Source organism: Heloderma suspectum, chromosome 4 (assembly GCF_057233095.1).
Source record: "Heloderma suspectum isolate Gila_16-S chromosome 4, 16-S_ref, whole genome shotgun sequence".
NCBI lineage: Eukaryota > Metazoa > Chordata > Lepidosauria > Squamata > Helodermatidae > Heloderma > Heloderma suspectum.
This window is the reverse complement of record NC_139461.1, coordinates 243,915,285-243,934,356: the sequence shown is the minus strand read 5'-3', so window position 1 is coordinate 243,934,356 and position 19,072 is coordinate 243,915,285. Positions and strand designations below refer to the sequence as shown.

At 47.7% G+C, this 19,072-nt stretch overlaps 1 protein-coding gene across 1 annotated transcript in view; it reads left to right on the top strand.

Annotated features, from left to right (window-relative positions):
• Nucleotides 1-19,072, top strand: part of GRM4 (glutamate metabotropic receptor 4) — a 378,281-nt gene that overhangs the window by 224,109 nt on the left and 135,100 nt on the right. Inside the window, exon 3 of the mRNA XM_084851663.1 lies at nucleotides 2,645-2,780. Within this exon, the coding sequence (XP_084707789.1) occupies nucleotides 2,645-2,780 (136 nt within the window). The remainder of the gene's footprint in view (nucleotides 1-2,644; nucleotides 2,781-19,072) is intronic.

Sequence of the window (19,072 nt, the reverse complement as noted above, 5' to 3'; positions counted from 1 at the left end):
GGCTTTCCATGCTGCCTACTGAGTACCTGAAAGCTGAGTAAGGCACATTAAGTGTTGTTGTTAAGAGTACTAAGGAGAAGGAGAAGGACGACAACAACAACAACAACAACAACAACTCGCTCAGCTTTCAGGCACTCAGCAGGTAACAGTGGGATAAAAATGGTAAAATGAAGAGCTTGCATACCACCATCACCCCTCAACCACCTCCTTACAGTAAAGGTAAGCATTGAAGCCCTGCAACCTGAGACATTTATCTGAAATTCTGACCCCATGCCACAATTTTGGGGTGCACTTTCTTTTCACCTCTCCCCCAAACAAATGATCAAAAAGAAATGGATAAAAAAAATTCTGCACAGTGCTACAGAAAATACCTTGTGGCAGAACCATTGTCAAGAGAATCCACCTGGTCAGCTTGACCATGCGAATAAACTTTGTCTGCCTCTGTATGCAAACTAAAGCATTGTCGTCTCCTTCTAAGTGTGGTGGACCCCCCGCCCCCAAGCACACATTTTCATAACCCCCCCCAAAACCTTAACTACCAGGGAATAATGGTGCAAGGTTGCACAAGTGTTTCCAGATACGGGGACAATGAGCACTCCAGAGGATACTACTTATGAGAGCGTCACTTATCTGTCCCATCCCATCCACCACCTGAAAGCCCTGTGCGTGGCACAGTTGTGCCATGTGTGGATAGGGATGGGAGAACCCCCAAAGTCCAGTCCAAGGAGGGGGGTCCACCATGAGAAAATCTGGGCCGCTTGGGCTCACCGGATTTCCCCAGAGCCCTGTGCGCAGTGTGCACCTGCCAGATTTCACAGGGCACCTTTCTGGTTTTAAAATGACAAGGTTGGTGAATGGCAGTTTATGGCTGCAAGTTACATAGATGAAAGAGCTTTATGGCTGCAAATGACGTAAAATATGCAATTTATGGCCATTCACTGACTTTGTGTTTTTAAAACCTGGAAGCCATTCCACACGGAGTCTGGTGGGCGTGGAGGTAAAGGCAGCCAGTCCACTGCAGACCCTGCAGGTTGGATTCTTGGGAATCTGGCCTTATTTGAGTCCACAGCAGATTTCCACAGCATCCCTATGTGTGGGAAAGTGAAGACCTGTGCTATATAGTGGTGCTGCTGGGTATTGCTGTCACTATGCTCAGTCTGAAGTTGAGGCCTTGCACCAGCATATATGGATGAAGTATTTCAAGCTGACGCTGGGGCAAGAATGCTTAGCCATATGAGCTGCTTCCTGCAGTTGTCTTTGAAACCAGATGCTAGACACGTTGGCTCTGATCAGTACCTCCCACAGGCCCTCGGGTAGGCTTTGTGGAGCAGGCTGAGGACTGGGAAGAAGGCCTTAAAGTGAGGCAGCATAAGGAACAGGAAGCTGATGGGCAAGATGATTGAAGGAAGTGTGTATAGTAGGCAATGGACTGAGAACTGGGAACCTGAAGGAATGGTAGGCTTGGGAGGTGGAGTGCAGAGGATACAGGGAACTAAGCCCGTGATAGACAACTGAGAGTGGGGAGCAGGTAGCCATAGGGGCATTGGGTTGCTAGGTCTAGAATCCAGATTCTGATCAGCCCCCTTCAGATATGAAACACATGAAGGGGCATCATGCATAGAAAAGGGCTGTGGGGCTGTGCTACTGGCCCAACCCTGAGGTTGCATGGCTCCTTGGCCCTACTCCTGACCTGCTCATGTTAGGCATGGAGTTCTACAGAGGAAAGCCTACATGCAATCCAGTTCACCTGGGAGTCTACACATGCAGGCTTTCCCTTCCATAAATCCATGCCTACCTCATGGACATCAGGGAGGGGCCAGGGAGCTGTGTGACCACAGAGGCAAAGCCCTGCTGCCCCATTTGGCACATGCAACCCATATATGAAAGGGACTATAGAGGCTTCTGTAACTTTCAGGATTTCACGGAAGATGAATTCTGACAATTGTGGCTTTTACTGCAGCATTATGACCTGACAATCCAAAGGGCGCAATAGGAGGTAAGGGGTGGATTTCAAACATTGACATGAACTAAGCAGTTTTTCACCTGCTGGCTTCTAGTCAGTTGTACAGTAATCAAGGATAGATAAATCAGATTAAGTACATGCATTTGTGAATCAGGCCTGAATGAGGCCCCCAAACAGTTCTAGGTCATTAGGGTGGGACAAGGGCAGGCAACCTGGTACCCTCCAGACGTTTTGAACTACAACCCCCATCAGCTCTAGCTAGTATGGCCAAGAACTGGGATTATGGGAGTCATAGTCCAAAACATCTGTAGGGCACCAGATTGCCTACTCCTGGTATGGGAGAAGAATACTATGTTTAGTGTCATTTAGGCTTCCATCCATGTCCTTTCGTGTAGTCTTCACATTTGCATCCAGGCATGTACAAGCTGCCTGGCATATGTAGTCATCATGGGGCTTGTTCACACATGCATGTTCATCTGTGTTCATCACTTCCTTCCATGTCCCCCCCTTACTTGAGTCACAGTTACATCCATGCACAAAAATGTAGATAAAAGCACAAGTGTCCCAGATGGCTTTCTTGAGTCCACCAATACAATCCGTGGCAGAGGAGTCCCAGGCTCTGGGTTATTTGGTAATTTTGCTCAAAGGCTTCTCTAATGGCGCCGTTTTGTCCAACCACAGGGAGCGTTTGTGTGGCACAGTCAGTCAAGATCCCTCGAGAGCCCAAAGCGGGGGAGTTCGACAAGATCATTCGTCGCCTCCTGGAAACATCCCATGCTCGAGCCGTCATCATCTTTGCCAATGAAGATGATATCAAGTAAGAGGGCGATGGTCTGGTTTGAGGGACTGTGGGGGAAGAAGAGAGCAAGTGGGAGAGTGAGTGAGTAAGTCGGTGGGAGAGAAGGGTGAGGACAGGAGAGGGCAGCTAATGGAACAGGAAGCTCCAAGCTGCTGTGTCACAGAATGAGAGTGCTTATATGTGTGTTAATGAAGGTGGGCAGACTGTCTGGGTCATTGTGTCTTCTGAGTTTTGCATCCCCCTTCTCTATCCTCCCAGGAGCCTCAGTGCCCCTACCTATCTGGTAGCTCAGTATTATACAGCTAGATCTGAGATACATCCACAATACGTTGGGATAGGCAAATGAGCGAGAGGTCAGAGATAGTTAGGATTCTCCAAACATCATCTTGCTGCTTGTCTCATGCCTGATCCCTGTTCGCATTTGCAGTCACTGCTCACTCTGTGTGAATGGGAAACCTGCGCAAATCAAGCAGTGATTGAACAGGAGATTTGCGGAAATTTCCTCAAATTTGCGCACATTTCCAAATTTTCACAGCTTTCCTCCATAGAATAAAGTAGGGCTGATTTAGTCTACAGAAGAAATTTGTGCAAATTATGAAATGTGTACAAATCAAACTGGGAATCTGAAATGAGATTAATGTGAGCACATGTTCAATAATTGACTAATATTTTTGGTGGACATGTGCTTATGCTTGTGCTCACGTTTGGACCTTCAAACTAGCGACATTGGAGGAATCCATCTGGGGAATGACGTATGCTAAGCTTTTGGCAGCTTGGCCCCCAGACTCCAGCTCGCTCATCCACAAGCTGGCCCAACTCAATCTGTGTAGGGTGAGTCAGGCCAGCTTGTGGATTTTCAGTTTTTTTCCCAATTAAAATCACCATTTACACAAATTATGGCCGTAATATTCTTAATTTTGCCCAAATTACAGCCGTAATATGCTTAATTTGTGCAAATTGTGGCTGCAATATGCTTAATTTTGGGCAAATTGTGCCTGCAAATTAAACGAATTATGGCTACAATTTGTTTAAATGGTGATTTACGGGAGGAAAAAAATGTAAAGAAAGTTCCTGGATTTTGGGAAAAATGCAAGCTGAGCCAGGGGCTTTGGAGAAATCTGGAAAAAGCCCCCAAATGGCTGGATTTCCCCACAATGGCCATCCCAAATTCTAACACAGCATGCTCTCGTGTTTTGTGAGCAAAAACGAAATTCTCATACATTCCTATAGTAAATATATTTTGCAGCTCTATAGGTTGATGTGCATTGCATACACTTGGGCGCAGAACCTGGAGGCCCACACTGCATCCCTCTTCAGTCTGCACTGAATCCCCACTCATTCAGCACTGCAATCTACACCACTACAGGGGCCATATTCCTGCTTCTAGGATCACACCGTTTCTTTTGTTCACATGTCTAGAACCACAGGCCAGAGATAGATGCACCCCTCATAAGTCTATAAATAATCCCACTATCCTCTAAGGTGTCATCACAGTGTACCCAAGGTACATGTGAGACGGGATGATTCATAATGGCTACATCAAAAGGCTGAGATTCAGAATGCCTGGACTGTGTTCCAGTAAGAGCTCAGCTGAAAAGTTGATGAGAAGCCCATTCTTGCCCTTAAAAAAACCCCTCTCAGAGTCACTTTGACATGTTTGATAGAATAGAATCAGAAGTGATACAAGTCAGTTTGCTCTTATTTGAAGCTTTAATAACCTGACCTAATGTGAAAAGTTTTAACAGGTCTGGTTTTTTATTTTTTATTTTGTAACTCAAAAACATAACTTTCAAATGCCTTTAAAAATACTTTTCACGAAGATTGTAATAATGTGTTGAAGAGATTCTGATGCCTGATCTCTTGGGATTTTTCTGTGGTGGTACAGAAGCATAGTTTAGGTGTTCTGCATTCATCACTGGAAATCAAAATAAGCTCCATTCCAAGAGAATAAGTGCAGCACAAAAATCTTAAAATGCACAATGTTTCTGTTTGTATTGGATTATTTGTTTTGTTTTGAACCTAGCGATCTACAGTGAGTTACACCTGATTTTGCAACTGTCTAATTTATTAATCAGCAAACATTATGCAAATGTGAGTAAACTGACATTTTCAATCAGTTTACATGGAATATGCAAACAATCTAAGTTTCTGGGAAGCTGGCTAATAGAAATGTCTGAAATCCAGACATTTACACTTGTTTACTCAGAGCAAATCCAGGGACTTGCCTTGCAGTGTAAATGGCAAGCACCATTAAACCAGGGTTTGTAAACATTTACCTATCTGAAAACAGTTTGTAAGCTGGAGAATTGCACCCTGTTGGCAGTAGCTTACACACATCTGGAAGCCTTGCATTTTTCATGCAGTGATGTTTACTTCTGGGACAGACATCTCTCTCAGGGCTTATCCATGTGATCCTTTTTTGAGACATTAAAATGTTGTGTGTGTATGTGTGTATTTCTGGATATAGTGCCATAAGGTGATGCAGTTGCCATAAGAAGATGGAACTTCACATTGCCAATACCCTCTAAAATTAAGGAAGATCATCCACAAGACAGGGCAGCTTGGAGGCTGGTTCCATTATTGTTGCTGGTGGCCTTTATCTACACAGCCAGACTGGATCCCTCCCCTTTTATTTCTACCAAAGCTGTAGTGCAACCATCGCCAACATGGTGCCCTCTGGTTGTTTTGGACTACACCTCCCAGGATTCCTGACCATTGGCCATGCTGGCTGGGGCTGATTGGAGTTGAAGTCCAAAACATCTGGAGAGTACCAGATTGGTGAAGGCTGCTTAGTGTTAAGGAATATGACACACACTGCTTGTAATTTGTGAGTGAAGCGGGTGATAGGGAGAGAACTGGATTCCATTTTGCTGATTCATGTCCTCTGGGTAGGGATGTTGTGGGCACCCATTTTGGTCTGCAAATTTGATGGACTGCTGGTGCCAGTGCCCACCGAATAGGGATGTCAGAGAATTCCACGACGGATCTCGGTGAGGCCGAATGCAAGTGCATTCGGCCCCCCGAAATCCATCGCGGAACGAAGCCCCTGCCCCCCCAAACCACGAAAGGCGCGTGGGATGAAGTCCCTGCCACCTCCAACCCACAAAAGGCGCGCGAAACGGAGCACTTACCTGCTCCCATCCGCTCTGCTTTGCGAATGAGGGCCGCCATTCGCTTCCTCTTCATAGCCGTGATAGGCTACATAAATACTTACGTAGCCTATCACGGCTAACACAGGGACACCATTTGTGTCCCTGCGGAGGCTGTGATAGGCTACGTAAGTATTCACGTAGCCTATCATGGCAGGGGGGAAAAACCCCAGTGTACGCAAATGGCGGCAGCTACCGTCATTTGCGTACGCTGGGTTTTTTCCCCCCTGCCGTGATAGGCTATGTAAATATTTATGTAGCCTATCACAGCTAAATACAGGGACACAAATGGTGGTGGCTACGACAGCAACCATTTGTGTCTCTGCAGGGCTGCCCAGCGGCCGGATGTCTGGCTGCAGGCAGCCGGAGCCGGCTGGCGGCTCCGCAGCTTGGCCGCGGAGCAGAGCCGGCTGGGCAGGATTCTGGGAGGGGGGGGACCGGATCACCTCCCCCGCCATCAAGGATTCCGGGAGGAGGGCCGGAGCTTCCCCTCCAGCGGAAACAGAACGGAATGGAAGGTAAGTGTTCTGTCCGTCCCTACCACCGAACTGTGCCCACCGAACTCCCCCCTGTGTCAGGGTTGTAGCTGAGCCCACAGAGTCCCAAAGCAGCTGTGATTATGAGGATGAGATACAATTCATGGGAGAGGAACTCTCTCAGACTTCAGAGGTGCAGCTGGAGGGGTAGTCCCCCCCGCTCACATCCCTGGGAGCGACAGTGAACCAGGCATGGAAAGGGAGGTACAATCTGAGCTTTTAGACGTGAGGTGCAGACGCAGGCACAAGCGAGAGGTTGCAGGGGCCGAGCTTTGGCACTCAGCCCGATTGGCTTGACATCAACAGCTGCGCCCAGGAGCATCACGGGAGAGGGGGAGATCTTCCCCTCCCACCCCTTAAGTTCAGGCAGTTGCTGCATTTTTCCCAAATGGAGATCAACTGACGTCCGAACCCTTAGAAACCCCTAGATGGCTGTTCCTCTGTAGTTCCTCTGAGTCTCAAGCAATTAGCATCTGTATGCCTCATTAGGATAAATGGAATTAAAGCCTTGGAAAGCAGCCCTTTTGTCTGAGTGTTGATTCTGGCTATTGGAGAAGTCAGTGGACAACAGGGGCATCCTGACAGATTGATCTCTGTCCTTTTCTCCCCTCTCTCTCTGCTCCTCATCATTTTCTTTTTCACTGCCTCTGGGACAGCACCATGGAGCAGGTTTTGAACACCCTGACGCAGGAGAACCAGGCTCTTCATGATCAGGTCACCCAATTGACGACTGCTGTACAAGACTTGCAAGTTGACGCTCAACCCCCTCCACCCCACATCCCCCCCCCAGTGAAAGTTTGCGGGTGAGAAGGGACTTTTTTGAATTTTCTGCACCCAATCAGAGCTGTATATGCACCTCTGGCCAGACAGATCAGGTTCGTGTGGGGTTTATCATTAACCTGCTTTCAGGCGTGGTGGCTAAATGGGCTTCAGCGCTTCTCCTCGCTAATGACCCCCTGCTGGGGGACTATCAAGGTTTCATGACAGCAATAGCAGGATTTTTTGGTGATCCCCTTTGTGCAGATACGGCGACTTGGGATATTCACTGCCTCAAGCAGGGCAAGGACTCAGTTTCCAGCTATGCGACCGCTTTTCACTTGCTGATGCAGGATTTACAATGGAATGATGCCGCTCTGGTGGCCCAATTTTTAGACGGTTTGAACAACGAGATCTTGGATGAGCTGGCATGGGCACCCTGCCCACCAACACTGGTGCAGCTCATCTAATCCTGTCTGCAGATCGACAGGCGGCTGGAGGGGTGCCAACATACTAGGAGGAGCTCCAGTGGCCAGGATTTTCCTCCTTCCATTCCCCCATGGCCTCTGCCCCCTACCCCCACCCCTGTGGTGGAGGCAGAAGAGACCCCGATGCAACTGGGAGCCAGCCGAGCTACGCTATTGCTGGACGAACTGGAGAGGCAGTGCGCAGAGTGTCGGTACTTCTGGTGTGGAAAGCAGGGGCACTTTGCCAGATTCTGTCATTCCCAACTGACGGCCCCACCCCCTCCTCCACCTCCTGGCCCCTAAGCCTGACTAGGTCACCCCTCAGACCTGTTGGGGGTCTCCAGTGCAGGGGCCCACTCCATACCCAGGGGGCACCTTCCTCAGACCCCCCACCATCCCATCTGCTGCTTTCTGTGCACCTCCAGTCTTCCTAGCGGGGTGGGGAAGATGTCCTAGCGGTGGTGGACTCTGGGGCTACTACCAGTTTCATAGATGAAGTGTTTGCTCAGCAACACAGCATTCCTGCTTTGCTCCTTCCTACCCCTTTGAAGGTGGATACTATCCATGGGTGTCCTCTCTCTTCGGGAGCAGTCACTCGGATTACAACTCCAGTCACTTTGCGTTCCCAGGGCCATGTCAAGCAGATTCAATTTCACCTGGCCAAGGTGCCCCAATGCCCAATCGTGCTGGGCGTATCCTGGATCTCTAAGCACAATCCTCAGATTTCTTGGGAGCTTCATCAAGTGAAATTCTCATCTCCCTACTGCCTACAGCATTGCTTTCCAAATGTAGAGTCGGCCCCAGTCCAGGCCTTAACCCTTTCTACCCTCTCCTTGTCTTCCCCAAGCAGTCTTTCTGCTCCTGTGATCCTCCCAGAGAAGTATGTAGCTTTCCGGGATGTTTTCGACAAGAAGGAGGCTGACCAGCTCCCCCTGTCACTGCCCCTTTGATTGCGCCATTAACCTGATCCTGGTTGCCGCCATCCCAGCAGGCCGGCTGTATTCTATGTCAGAGCCAGAACTGTGAACTCTGCGGGAGTTTTTGGACACAAGCCTCCGGCGCAGTTTCATTCGCCCCGCCACCTCTCCTGCCTGTGCTCCTATGATGTTTATTAAAAAAAGTCAGGGGAACTCTGTCCAGTCCATGACTATCGAAGCCTCAATGCCATTACTATCCCTGACAAATACCCTCTCCCCCTGATCCCTGAGATGCTTGAGCACCTGGGACGAGCCAAGATTTTCACCAAATTGGATCTGCGTGGCGCCTACAATCTGATTTGCATCTGGGAGGGGGATGAGTGGAAGACCTGTTTTGGAACCTGGTATGGAGCATATGAATATTTTGTTATGCCATTTGGGCTGGCGTGCGCTCCCCCCATGTTTTCGCGTTTTATGAATGCCATCTTCCAGGACTATTTGGACACTTTTCTCATTGTTTATCTGGATGATTTGCTTATATTCTCTTCTGACCCCCACTCCCACCAACTTCATGTCTCAGCTGTATTACAGCGCCTCCGAGAACACCCTCTCTTTGTCAAGCTGGAGAAATGTGCGTTTGACTTGACATCCTTGGACTATCTCGGTTACATTATTTCAGCAGATGGCATCAAGATGGATCCTGACAAGGTTCAAGCCATCCTTTCATGGCAGGCTCCATCCACAAGGAAGGAATTACATTTCCTGTGCTTTGGCAATTTCTACAGAAAGTTCTTGCCTGGTAATGCAAGACTGACATCTCCTCTCACAGACCTCTTTAAAGGCAGGAAATCCCCTTTTCATTGGACTGCCTCTGCCCAACAGTCTTTTGAAGAGCTTAAAAGGCCTTTTAGTTCTGAGTCAATCTTTTTACATCCCAACCCGAGGAGGCCTTTTGTAGTGCAAATGGATGCCTCAGACTATGCGGTGGGGGCTGTGCTTTTCCAGCCAGGTCAGGCAGGTGGAGAGTTGCAACCTTGCACCTATCACTCCAGGAAGTTAAACATGTCTGAGTGGAATTATACTATCTGGGAGAAGGAACTGTTAGCTATTAAGTCAGCCTTAGAGACGTGGCGTCATCTTCTGGAAGGGGTGCAGCACCCAATTGAGGTAAGAACTGACCATCACAACCTGGAGCATCTCCAAACAGCCCACGCCATAAATCAATGGCAGATTAGGTGGTCTTTATTTTCCCCCCGATTTAACCTGAAGATCATCCACGTGAGAGACGCTGACGATCAACAGGCAGACGCTCTCTCTTGTAAGCTGGACCTCTATCCAGGGGGTGAGGAGAGCCCCTCCCCTACTCTAATTCTTCCCCCTGAAAGTCTGGTGGCTGCAGTGGTACCTCGCTCTTGGGAGGAGCTCCTTCACACTGAACAAGCTCGGGATTCTTTTGTCCATGAGAAGGTGGCGGAATTAGGACTAGCCTCTGGCACCCCCAAGTCTACCCCCTTCTCTTTGCAAGGCAGGCTGCTTTACCATTCAGGCTGGATGTATGTGCCTTCCAGACCCCTCCATGAAAAAGTCCTCCATCAGTGCCACGATTCCCCCATTGCTGGGCATTTTGGCTTCGCCAAGACCCTACATGGAGTTACATGGGATTTTTGGTGGCTCCGAGTGTGTCGGGATGTCAAGAGTTATGTCGCCCCCTGCACAACCTGTTAGTGGGTGAAAGGCCCGTTGGCAAACCCACAGGCTTACTTCACCCCCTGCCTACACTCTCAGGACCTTGGAAGCTGCTCTTCCTCGATTTCATCACTGACTTGCCTCACTCACAAGGTCAGACCACCATTCTGGTGGTAATGGGTTTCTTTTCTAAGAAGGCTCACTTCATCCCATGCTCTGGGCTGCCCACGGCCAGGGAGATGGCAGAGCTCTTTTTGTCACATGTTTTCCAGCTCCATGGATGGCCAGAGGGACTTATTTTGGATTGAGGCCACCAATTCACAGCTCATTTCTGGCAGGAGTTGCTTGGGCTACTCAGTGTGATGCTAAAGCTTTTCCCTGCTCACCACCCCAGATGGATGGTCAGACCGAATGCACTAATGCAACTCTAGAACAATACTTACGCTGTTATGTAAACTACCAACAAGATGACAGGTTTTCCCTGCTGCTTCTGGCAGAATTTGCTTACAACAATGCATGTCATGCCTCAACCCACCAAACTCCTTTCTTTGCCAATTTTGGGTACCATCCCAAGGCTTTCCCCTCCTCGCTTGGTCCGGCCTCAATACCCATGGCCCATGAGTTTTTAGAGAAGTTGTGCTTGGTGCACCACCTTTTACAGGACTCCATCAAACAAGCGAAAGCAGCATACAAAGAAACTGCTGATCGGCATCACCAGCCTGGCCTGCCCTTGTAGCTGGGAGACTGGGTTTGGTTGTCCACCTGATACCTCCCTTCTCGCTCCCCCGCGAAGAAGCTCGCAGCCCGCCAGATGGGTCCTTTCCAAATTACGGCCCAGATTAACCCTGTTGCTTTTCACCTGGCTCTTCCCCCCTCCATGAAGGTGCATCCTGTGTTTCATCACTCCTTGCTTACCCCACTGATCTCTGGCAATCCCCTTCACTCCATCTGCTTCCTCCCCATCTCCGGTGTTGGTGGGGAGGGAGGAGGAGTTTGAAGTCACTGGCATCCTGGACTCGTGCCTTTCCCATGGGCGCCTGCAATACTTGGTGGACTGGAAGGGGTATGGCCCAGATGAACGCTCCTGGGAACCAGCTGAACCTGTGCATTCCCCTTTGCTGCTGAGACATTTCCACCAACAATACCCCCACAAGCCTGGGGCCCTGGGGGAGGGAGCATGAGGGGGGCCTCATGGGAGTGGGGATGATGTCAGGGTTGTAGCTGAGCCCACCCCAAAGGTACTCTGATTCTGAGGAGGAGATACAATTTGTTGGGGAGGAACTCTCTCAGACTTGAGAGGAGCAGCTGGAGGGGGAGCCCCCCCCCGCTCATACCCCTGGGAGCGACAGTGAACCAGGCGTGGAAAGGGAGGTATAATCTGAGCTTTTAGATGTGAGGTGCAGACGCAGGCACAAGCGAGAGATTGCAGGGGCCGAGCTTCGGTACTTAGCCCGATTGGCTCAACATCAACAGCTGTGCCCAGGAGCATCACGGGAGAGGGGGAGATCTTCCCCTCCCACCCCTTAAGTTCAGGCAGTTGCTGCATTTTTCCCAAATGGAGATCAACTGACGTCCGAACCCTTAGAAACCCCTAGATGGCTGTTCCTCTGTAGTTCCTCTGAGTCTCAAGCAATTAGCATCTGTATGCCTCATTAGGATAAATGGAATTAAAGCCTTGGAAAGCAGCCCTTTTGTCTGAGTGTTGATTCTGGCTATTGGAGAAGTCAGTGGGCAACAGGGGCATCCTGACACCCTGCTTGCTGGCCCTCCGGGCTGCAGTCAAGCACCCCCTATGTGCTTAATGAGCAGCCCACAACTTACCTGGGCCTCTTCGTCTCTGTGCCAATTGCCATGTTTTTTTAAAAAGGCAATCAGCGGCACTTGCCCATAAAGCTATACGCAAAATAGCTCTGTGAACTAGAGTCTATGGGTGATTCACAGCACTTTTGCGTATAAGTGTATGTGGGCACATATAGACTTATACACAAAAAGTGCTGTGAATCTCCCATAGACTCTAGTTCACAGAGCTATTTTGCGTATAGCTTTATGGGTAAGTGCTACCAATCACCATTTTTTTTTAAACATGGCGATCGGTATGGAGATGAACAGGTCCGGGTAAGTTGCGGGCTGCTCATCAAGCACAGAGGGGCTGCTCGACTGCAGCCTGGAGGGCCAGCGAGCAGGGGGAAATCTCAGGGGCACCCAGAGAACACAAACTGGGATGTGTTCTCACATCCCTACCTCTGGGCTCACAGAGCTTGGTGCTCACATAGTGACTGGTGCAAGAGAAAGGAGGGAGAGAAAGTGGCAGATAGGACTGTATGTGGTCTGCACACATATTGTGAAGAGTGCTGAGACCAATGGACGCTGCTGGCTCCTATTTTGGTGGGACTGTGAATCTATTTTCTATTCTATTCTATTTTGGGGATAGGGTTCAGCACCTTGGATAGCTCCTTTAGAGTTTTGACTGGTTCTAACTAAAACCCAGAGCAGATTCACAGCCCCACTAACATCAGAACCACCAGCCCCCACTGGCTTAGACCACTGCTTTTGCCCCAAAGCATTGCATCACTGCAAATCTAAAAGCAGTATTATGCTATGCATCACTTTGGGAGGGGGATAGGAACTGAGTTTGAGTCTTTTGAGTGAGAGATTCTCTACAACAACCTTCCGCAATCTGGTGCGCTGTACATATGTTGGATTTCAACTCCCATCAGGCCCAGCCTGCATTGGTAGTGATCAGGAATACTGGGACTTGTAGTCCAAAACATCTTGAGGGCACCAGGTTTGGGGGAGGCTACTCTAGAATGGGTTCACAATAAAAGAATGAGTCCTGCCCAGATAACCATGCCAGCATACATAGCCCTGTTTATTAGCACAGTTATGTTCTTGTGTGATTTAAAGCATCCCAGGGTGAGTGTGTCACTGGCTGTAATTGCTCTTTTCTTCAAATTCAGTTCCTCCTCCAGTTGTGAAGCAAAAGGGGTAATCTTGGGCAAATCACAGCTTCCGTCTTCCTCTCAGCCTAACCTACTTAACAAGGTTTTTGTGAGGATAAAAGGGTGGGGAACATGTATATTGACCTGTGCTCCATGGAGGAAGGACAGGATAAAATAAAATTATTCCAGAGTCCCTGGCGGTATAAAGCAATGCTGGGTTGTGCTGATTGGAGCTCTGATTAGGGATGGAAAATGCTTGCTGAGATTCTCCGAACTCTACTTCAAAACTCAGTTTGCCTTGCTCCCATTTTTTTTTGCAACCTGCTTTTCTTTCATTCAAACAGGAAAAGTGCACATTTCAAATGGAAAAAATATATTCACATTTCCATGTACATATCTTCCTCCCATTTACTAAAGCATGAAAATGCATGTTTTTGGAAAAATGCACATTTCCAAAAATATGCATTTTTTAAAACACAATTGCAAGTTTGGGAATTGTGTGAGCTTCTCCCGCCCAAGCACACTCCCATTTGCAATTGGGGTTGCAAACAGGGAACGTTCTGATGATTTGCAAATGGAAATCAAATTCTTGTACATCCCTAACTATGATTCATTGCCTTCAGTGAAGGTCTGCTGACTTACACCATCTGAGAGAGGGAGGAAGACATAGGGCAGCCTTTCCCAACCTGGTACTCTCCAGATGGTTTGGACTACAAAACATTCATAACCATTGGCCATGCTGGCTGGGGTTGATGGGAGTCATAGTCTAAAACATCTCAAGGGCACCAGCTTGGGAAGGCTTAGGGGGATAATTATTGGAGCATGTCCATTCTGTTCAACTCCATTTAGCTGTGCAGCACAATAAGTTCACGTTAACACCGGCAAAGGTACTGTCTCATCTTGGCAGCCCTTGAGGGCTGTACTTGGGGATTCTTAAAGAATTTGATCTTTGTGAATTGTGATATGAACTGACCTGATCCTACCTCCTAGACTAATGTGTGGATTTCAGTTTAGCTGTCCATCAGATTTCACACTTCTCCAAATATTGTGACGTAGTACATGGCTTGTTAAGTGTATCAAAGTGCATTTTAAAATGTGTATTTTGAAATAAAATATCTTTAGAACTGTGTATCTTGAGAGAAAATAATATTAAATATGTATTGAAATGCAAATGTTTATGCACATTTTAAACATTCTCAGATTAATGCAGAAACAGTTCAGAACAGACTTACGAGTGAACATATTAAAAGTTACATGGACCAGAAAGTAGGGATGGATGGATCAGACAGTTTCATTTTCTCCCACATTCAGGTTTTCTTTCTTTCTTTCTTTCTTTCTTTCTTTCTTCTCAATTATTTTCCAGTTCCATCCAGTTTATGGAGAAATTTTCAAATTTTGGCAAGTTCTTCTCAAAAAACAAACTGAATGAAATGCTCACCCATCATCTGCACTGTCCAAGTTCAGTGGGTACAGCTATTCCCAGGACCATGTCATACCTGCCTGCCATATAGCTGTTAACAATGAGGAGCTTGTCATAAAAAGTGTTGGGAACTCTAATCCTGTGCCACAAACTCAGGGATTAAAAGACAGACTTTAAAGAGCTAAGCTAAGCACTCTGTCTGGATGGACAAATCTATAAATTTCATTATCTCCCACATTCAAGTTTTTTGTTAAAAAAAATTAAATTTCAATTATTTTCCATCCCATTTATGAAGAAAATTTCCCATCCCATTTCCCATCCCATTTATGGAGAAAATTTGGTAGGTCCTTATCACACATCTCTACTGGAAATATACTTATTTGTCAGTCGCTAGCTATGCTGAACCAATACCTACATACATGATTATGCGTAGATTAACCCACTGTATGTTTCATCTATGTACTTATTACTTGAAAAGTCCTCACACTGGCCTATGTGGGTGTAGCACCAATGAAATCAATACAAAGAACTCTACTGAATAAGGAAAACTACTGCACAGGATTTACCCGGTGATGCTTGAATTAGCCATGACACTCATGGTCTTTCAGATTGTTTCCTTGTAATTTCTCCAATAATTCCATGACCTTGAAGACAGAAGTTTGGCCTTGCACCTGACCATTTCAGTTTCCAGTGGTTACACCGGCCTACTGAGTGACCTTGAGAAATTCCTGCCCACTTCTTTGCCTCTGCTCTCTTTCCTACCACACACTGTCGCTTCATCAGACTAAGGAAAAGCTTTTATTAAGTGTTGCAACACAATGGTTTTTGGAGGTGCTGCTGTAATAATAATAACAGTAATAGTAATATGCTTTAGTAAGAAAAGTTGAGGTTAGATGGGAGTTAGGCTGACTGCACAGTAACTGCCATGATTTCTCTCCTTTCTTTTCTTAAAAAATAAAAAATCCAGATCACTACCATGTTTGCACTTTCCCCTTCTCTGATTGAATTCCTTGTTTTTCTTTCTTTGTGTTTTTCATGGCTTTCCAAAAAATACTTGACTTTCCCTTAGGGCCCTGAAGTTGCCTGTCATTCAGTCTTGCTGCCACTACTCCCTTAATCACTTTTTAATCAACCTTGCTATTGACAAAATCTCCATTGATCCATGGGGCACCCTTTTCTTTTGTTTTATTTATTTACCACACAGGAACAGACGCATTCCAGCTTCATTAATAGTCCTGCACTCCTGGTGGTACCACTTTCCCCTAATGCCAAGGATCCCCAGAAGTGTTTTTAAGGGGTAGGGGAAGCAGAGCTCAAGGACATGATGAATATTGCCTAGTTTTCAGGTGCTTTTAAACATCTGCTTATTTAATGGGCAAGTAATAAAGTTATACATTAGGTGTGGGTAGCAATGTGCAGAGCTTGTTAAATCTGTCTGTGTTTTGTGGATTCTCAGGCATCCTTCATTCTGTCATCTGCTGATTGATGGATTTTGATTTTTGATACGAGAATTTCATTCATTTGCAAATGCGCAGTTGCGCAAATTCCCACCAGAGGTTAGAAAATGGTCCACAAGTCCACAGAATCCATGTGATTCAGAAAAAGCTGGTCTGCTGAAGAATCTTCAAGTTGGATTCATAGAAATCTGAACTCATTTGAATCTGTTGCAGATTTATCCAACATTCCCTAGGTGTGGGCAACCTTTTTTCTGTTGAGAACTGCATTCCCTCATAGATAATCTGTCGGGGTGGTGGCGGCAGCAGCATACATGCCAGCAATGGGTAGGGATGAAGCCAGCGTTGGGGAGGACGAGATGGGTCCATGCCAGCAATGGGTGGGTCTTTTCTCTTTCTACCACTGCATTTTCTCTCCCTTTCTGTTACCATTTTCTCCCTTTCCCTCTTCCTCTCCCCCTCCCTGCCCCATGCAACAGACTGCCAGGAAAGGGAGAGATCATTCTTGCTAGAGGTCTGAACTAATCACATGCAGGGGGCTTTTAAAATTAGGCTAGTTTTTGATCAAAGTAAAAAATTATAGAAGATCCATCACCTTTGACTACCACAGTCGTCTTTAATGCCTGATCATCCTTGGGGGTTCTTAGCCCTCATTGGCTAATTTTAGAGGAGGCTCTAGCTCCCTCTGTGCCCCCCTTCTGGAGTTCATGCTTAAGGATCCATTTCTTCTCCTTCTCTTTCTCAACAGGATAATAACCCATTTTTGACTTATTTGCTACTCTGCAAGTTAAACACACAGCGGAAGCTCCACTTGCTTTTCTTTTGTTGAAGACACAACACTGTATGCTATCTTGGCTCTTTTATTATCCTCTTTGTATTATCCTGTCCTGTAGACCTTTGACCCTGATTTCTCACAGATTGAGGTCACCTGGCTCAAAGCCAGCGAGGTTGTGTGTTTAGCCCCACCCCTGAGGTTGCATGATTTCTCATGGCCCTGTACGTGTAGGGATACCTTCTGCAGGGGAGAGCCTTTTCTGTCTGTTGAGGTCCCTATGACTGTTAGAGAATCCTAATCTTTTGGGGTTCTAAATTATGCAGGGAGACTACACATATACAAAACGTGCCCTGCTGCAGAAATTCACCTGTGAGGGGAAGAGTTGTGTGACCTCAGGGGCAGGGCTAAAGGCATAGCCCCACTGCACTGGTGTTGCAACTTCATTTGAGTAACCCATGAAGAGGGTTAGTATGTGACTGACTCTGTGTGTCCAGCAGCCATTACTTTTTTTCTATGCTCACCCCATATTTATTCACCCAATGCATGTTTTCTATGCTCACTCCTTATTTACAGGTTATGCAAGATCATTTGAGTGCAGATTGTGAGTGTTTGTACCTTGTGTTGGGTACCTGGGACAGATTAGGGATTCTGTTGGTGTACCGCCCACCCCGCTGCCCATCACACTCCCTGCCTGAGCTGACGGAGGTGGTCTCGGACTTGGTGTTGAGGACCCCTAGGATGATGGTCCTGGGGGATCTCAACTTCCATGCCGAGGCCACTGTATCCGGGGCAGCTCAGGACTTCATGGCCGCCATGACAACCATGGGGCTGTCCCAACATGTCATCGGCCCAACGCATATAAAAGGACACACGCTTGATCTGGTTTTCTTGACTGGGCAGGAGGATGGTGATATGAAAGTGGAGGAATTAACATCTGTCCCTTTATCATGGTCAGATCACTTCCTGCTGAGGTTTAGACTCCTGGCAGCCTTCCCCCTCTGCAAGGGTGGGGGACCTATTAAAATGGTCTGCCTCCAGAGATTAATGGATTCCGATGGATTCCAGAGGGCTCTGGGGGATTTTCCTGCTGGTTGAAGCCCAGGTCGCTCTGTGGAATGCAGAGATGACTTGGGCGGTTGACACGATCGCACCCAAGCGGCGCGCCCTCTCCCTCTGAGCAGAGCCCGGCCAGCTCCTTGGTATACACCTGAGCTGAGGGCAATGAAGCAAGAGGGGAGACAGCTAGAACGCAGGTGGAGGAAAACTCGTGCTGAGTCTGACCGAACACAGGTAAGAGCCCACTATCGAGCCTACTCTGTGGTGGTGAGGGTGGCAAAGAGACAGTTCTTTTCCACCAGCATTGCATCTTCTCAGTGTTGCCCAGCGGAGCTTTTCCAAGTGGTTCGCGGCCTGTTACATTCTGGGCCAGGGAGAGAGACGGTGGAACCCTTGGTGGCACACTGTGACAAGTTTGCACAGCACTTTGAGGATAAAGTCGCTCAGATTTGTCATGAATTGGACACCACCATTAATGCAGTTCCATTGGTAGAGGCGTTCAGAGCACCGTCTGGTCCAGTTTTATTGGATGAGTTTCAGTTACTGAGGCCTGAGGATACGGACAAGGTGCTTGGCCAAGTCCGATCGACCACTTGTGTGCTTGACCCTTGCCCTTCATGGCTTATTAAATCAAACAAGGAGGGGATGTCTGGCTGGGTCCAGGAGGTTGTAAACTCCTCCTTGAGAGAGGGAGTGGTGCCTGCCCTTTAAAAGAGGCGGTAATTAGACCACTCCTGAAAAAGCCTAACCTGGACCCAGAGGATGTTAACAATTATAGGCCAGTGGCCAACATCCCCTTCCTGGGCAAGGTGCTTGAGCAGGTGGTTGTAGGACAGCTCCAGGCACTGTTGAATGAAACAGATTATCTAGATCCATTTCAATCGGGCTTCAGGCCTGGTTTTGGAACAGAAACTGCCTTGGTCGCCCTGTGGGATGACCTCTGCTGGGAGATGGACAGGGGGAGTGTGACCCTGTTGATTCTCCTGGACCTCTCAGCGGCTTTCGATACCATCGACCATGGTATCCTTCTGGATAGGTTGTATGGGTTACGAGTTGGAGGCACTGCACTACAGTGGTTCCGCTCCTACTTGGATGGCCGATTCCAGAAGGTGGTGCTGGGGGATTATTGCTCTGTGCCATGGCAATTGTGCCATG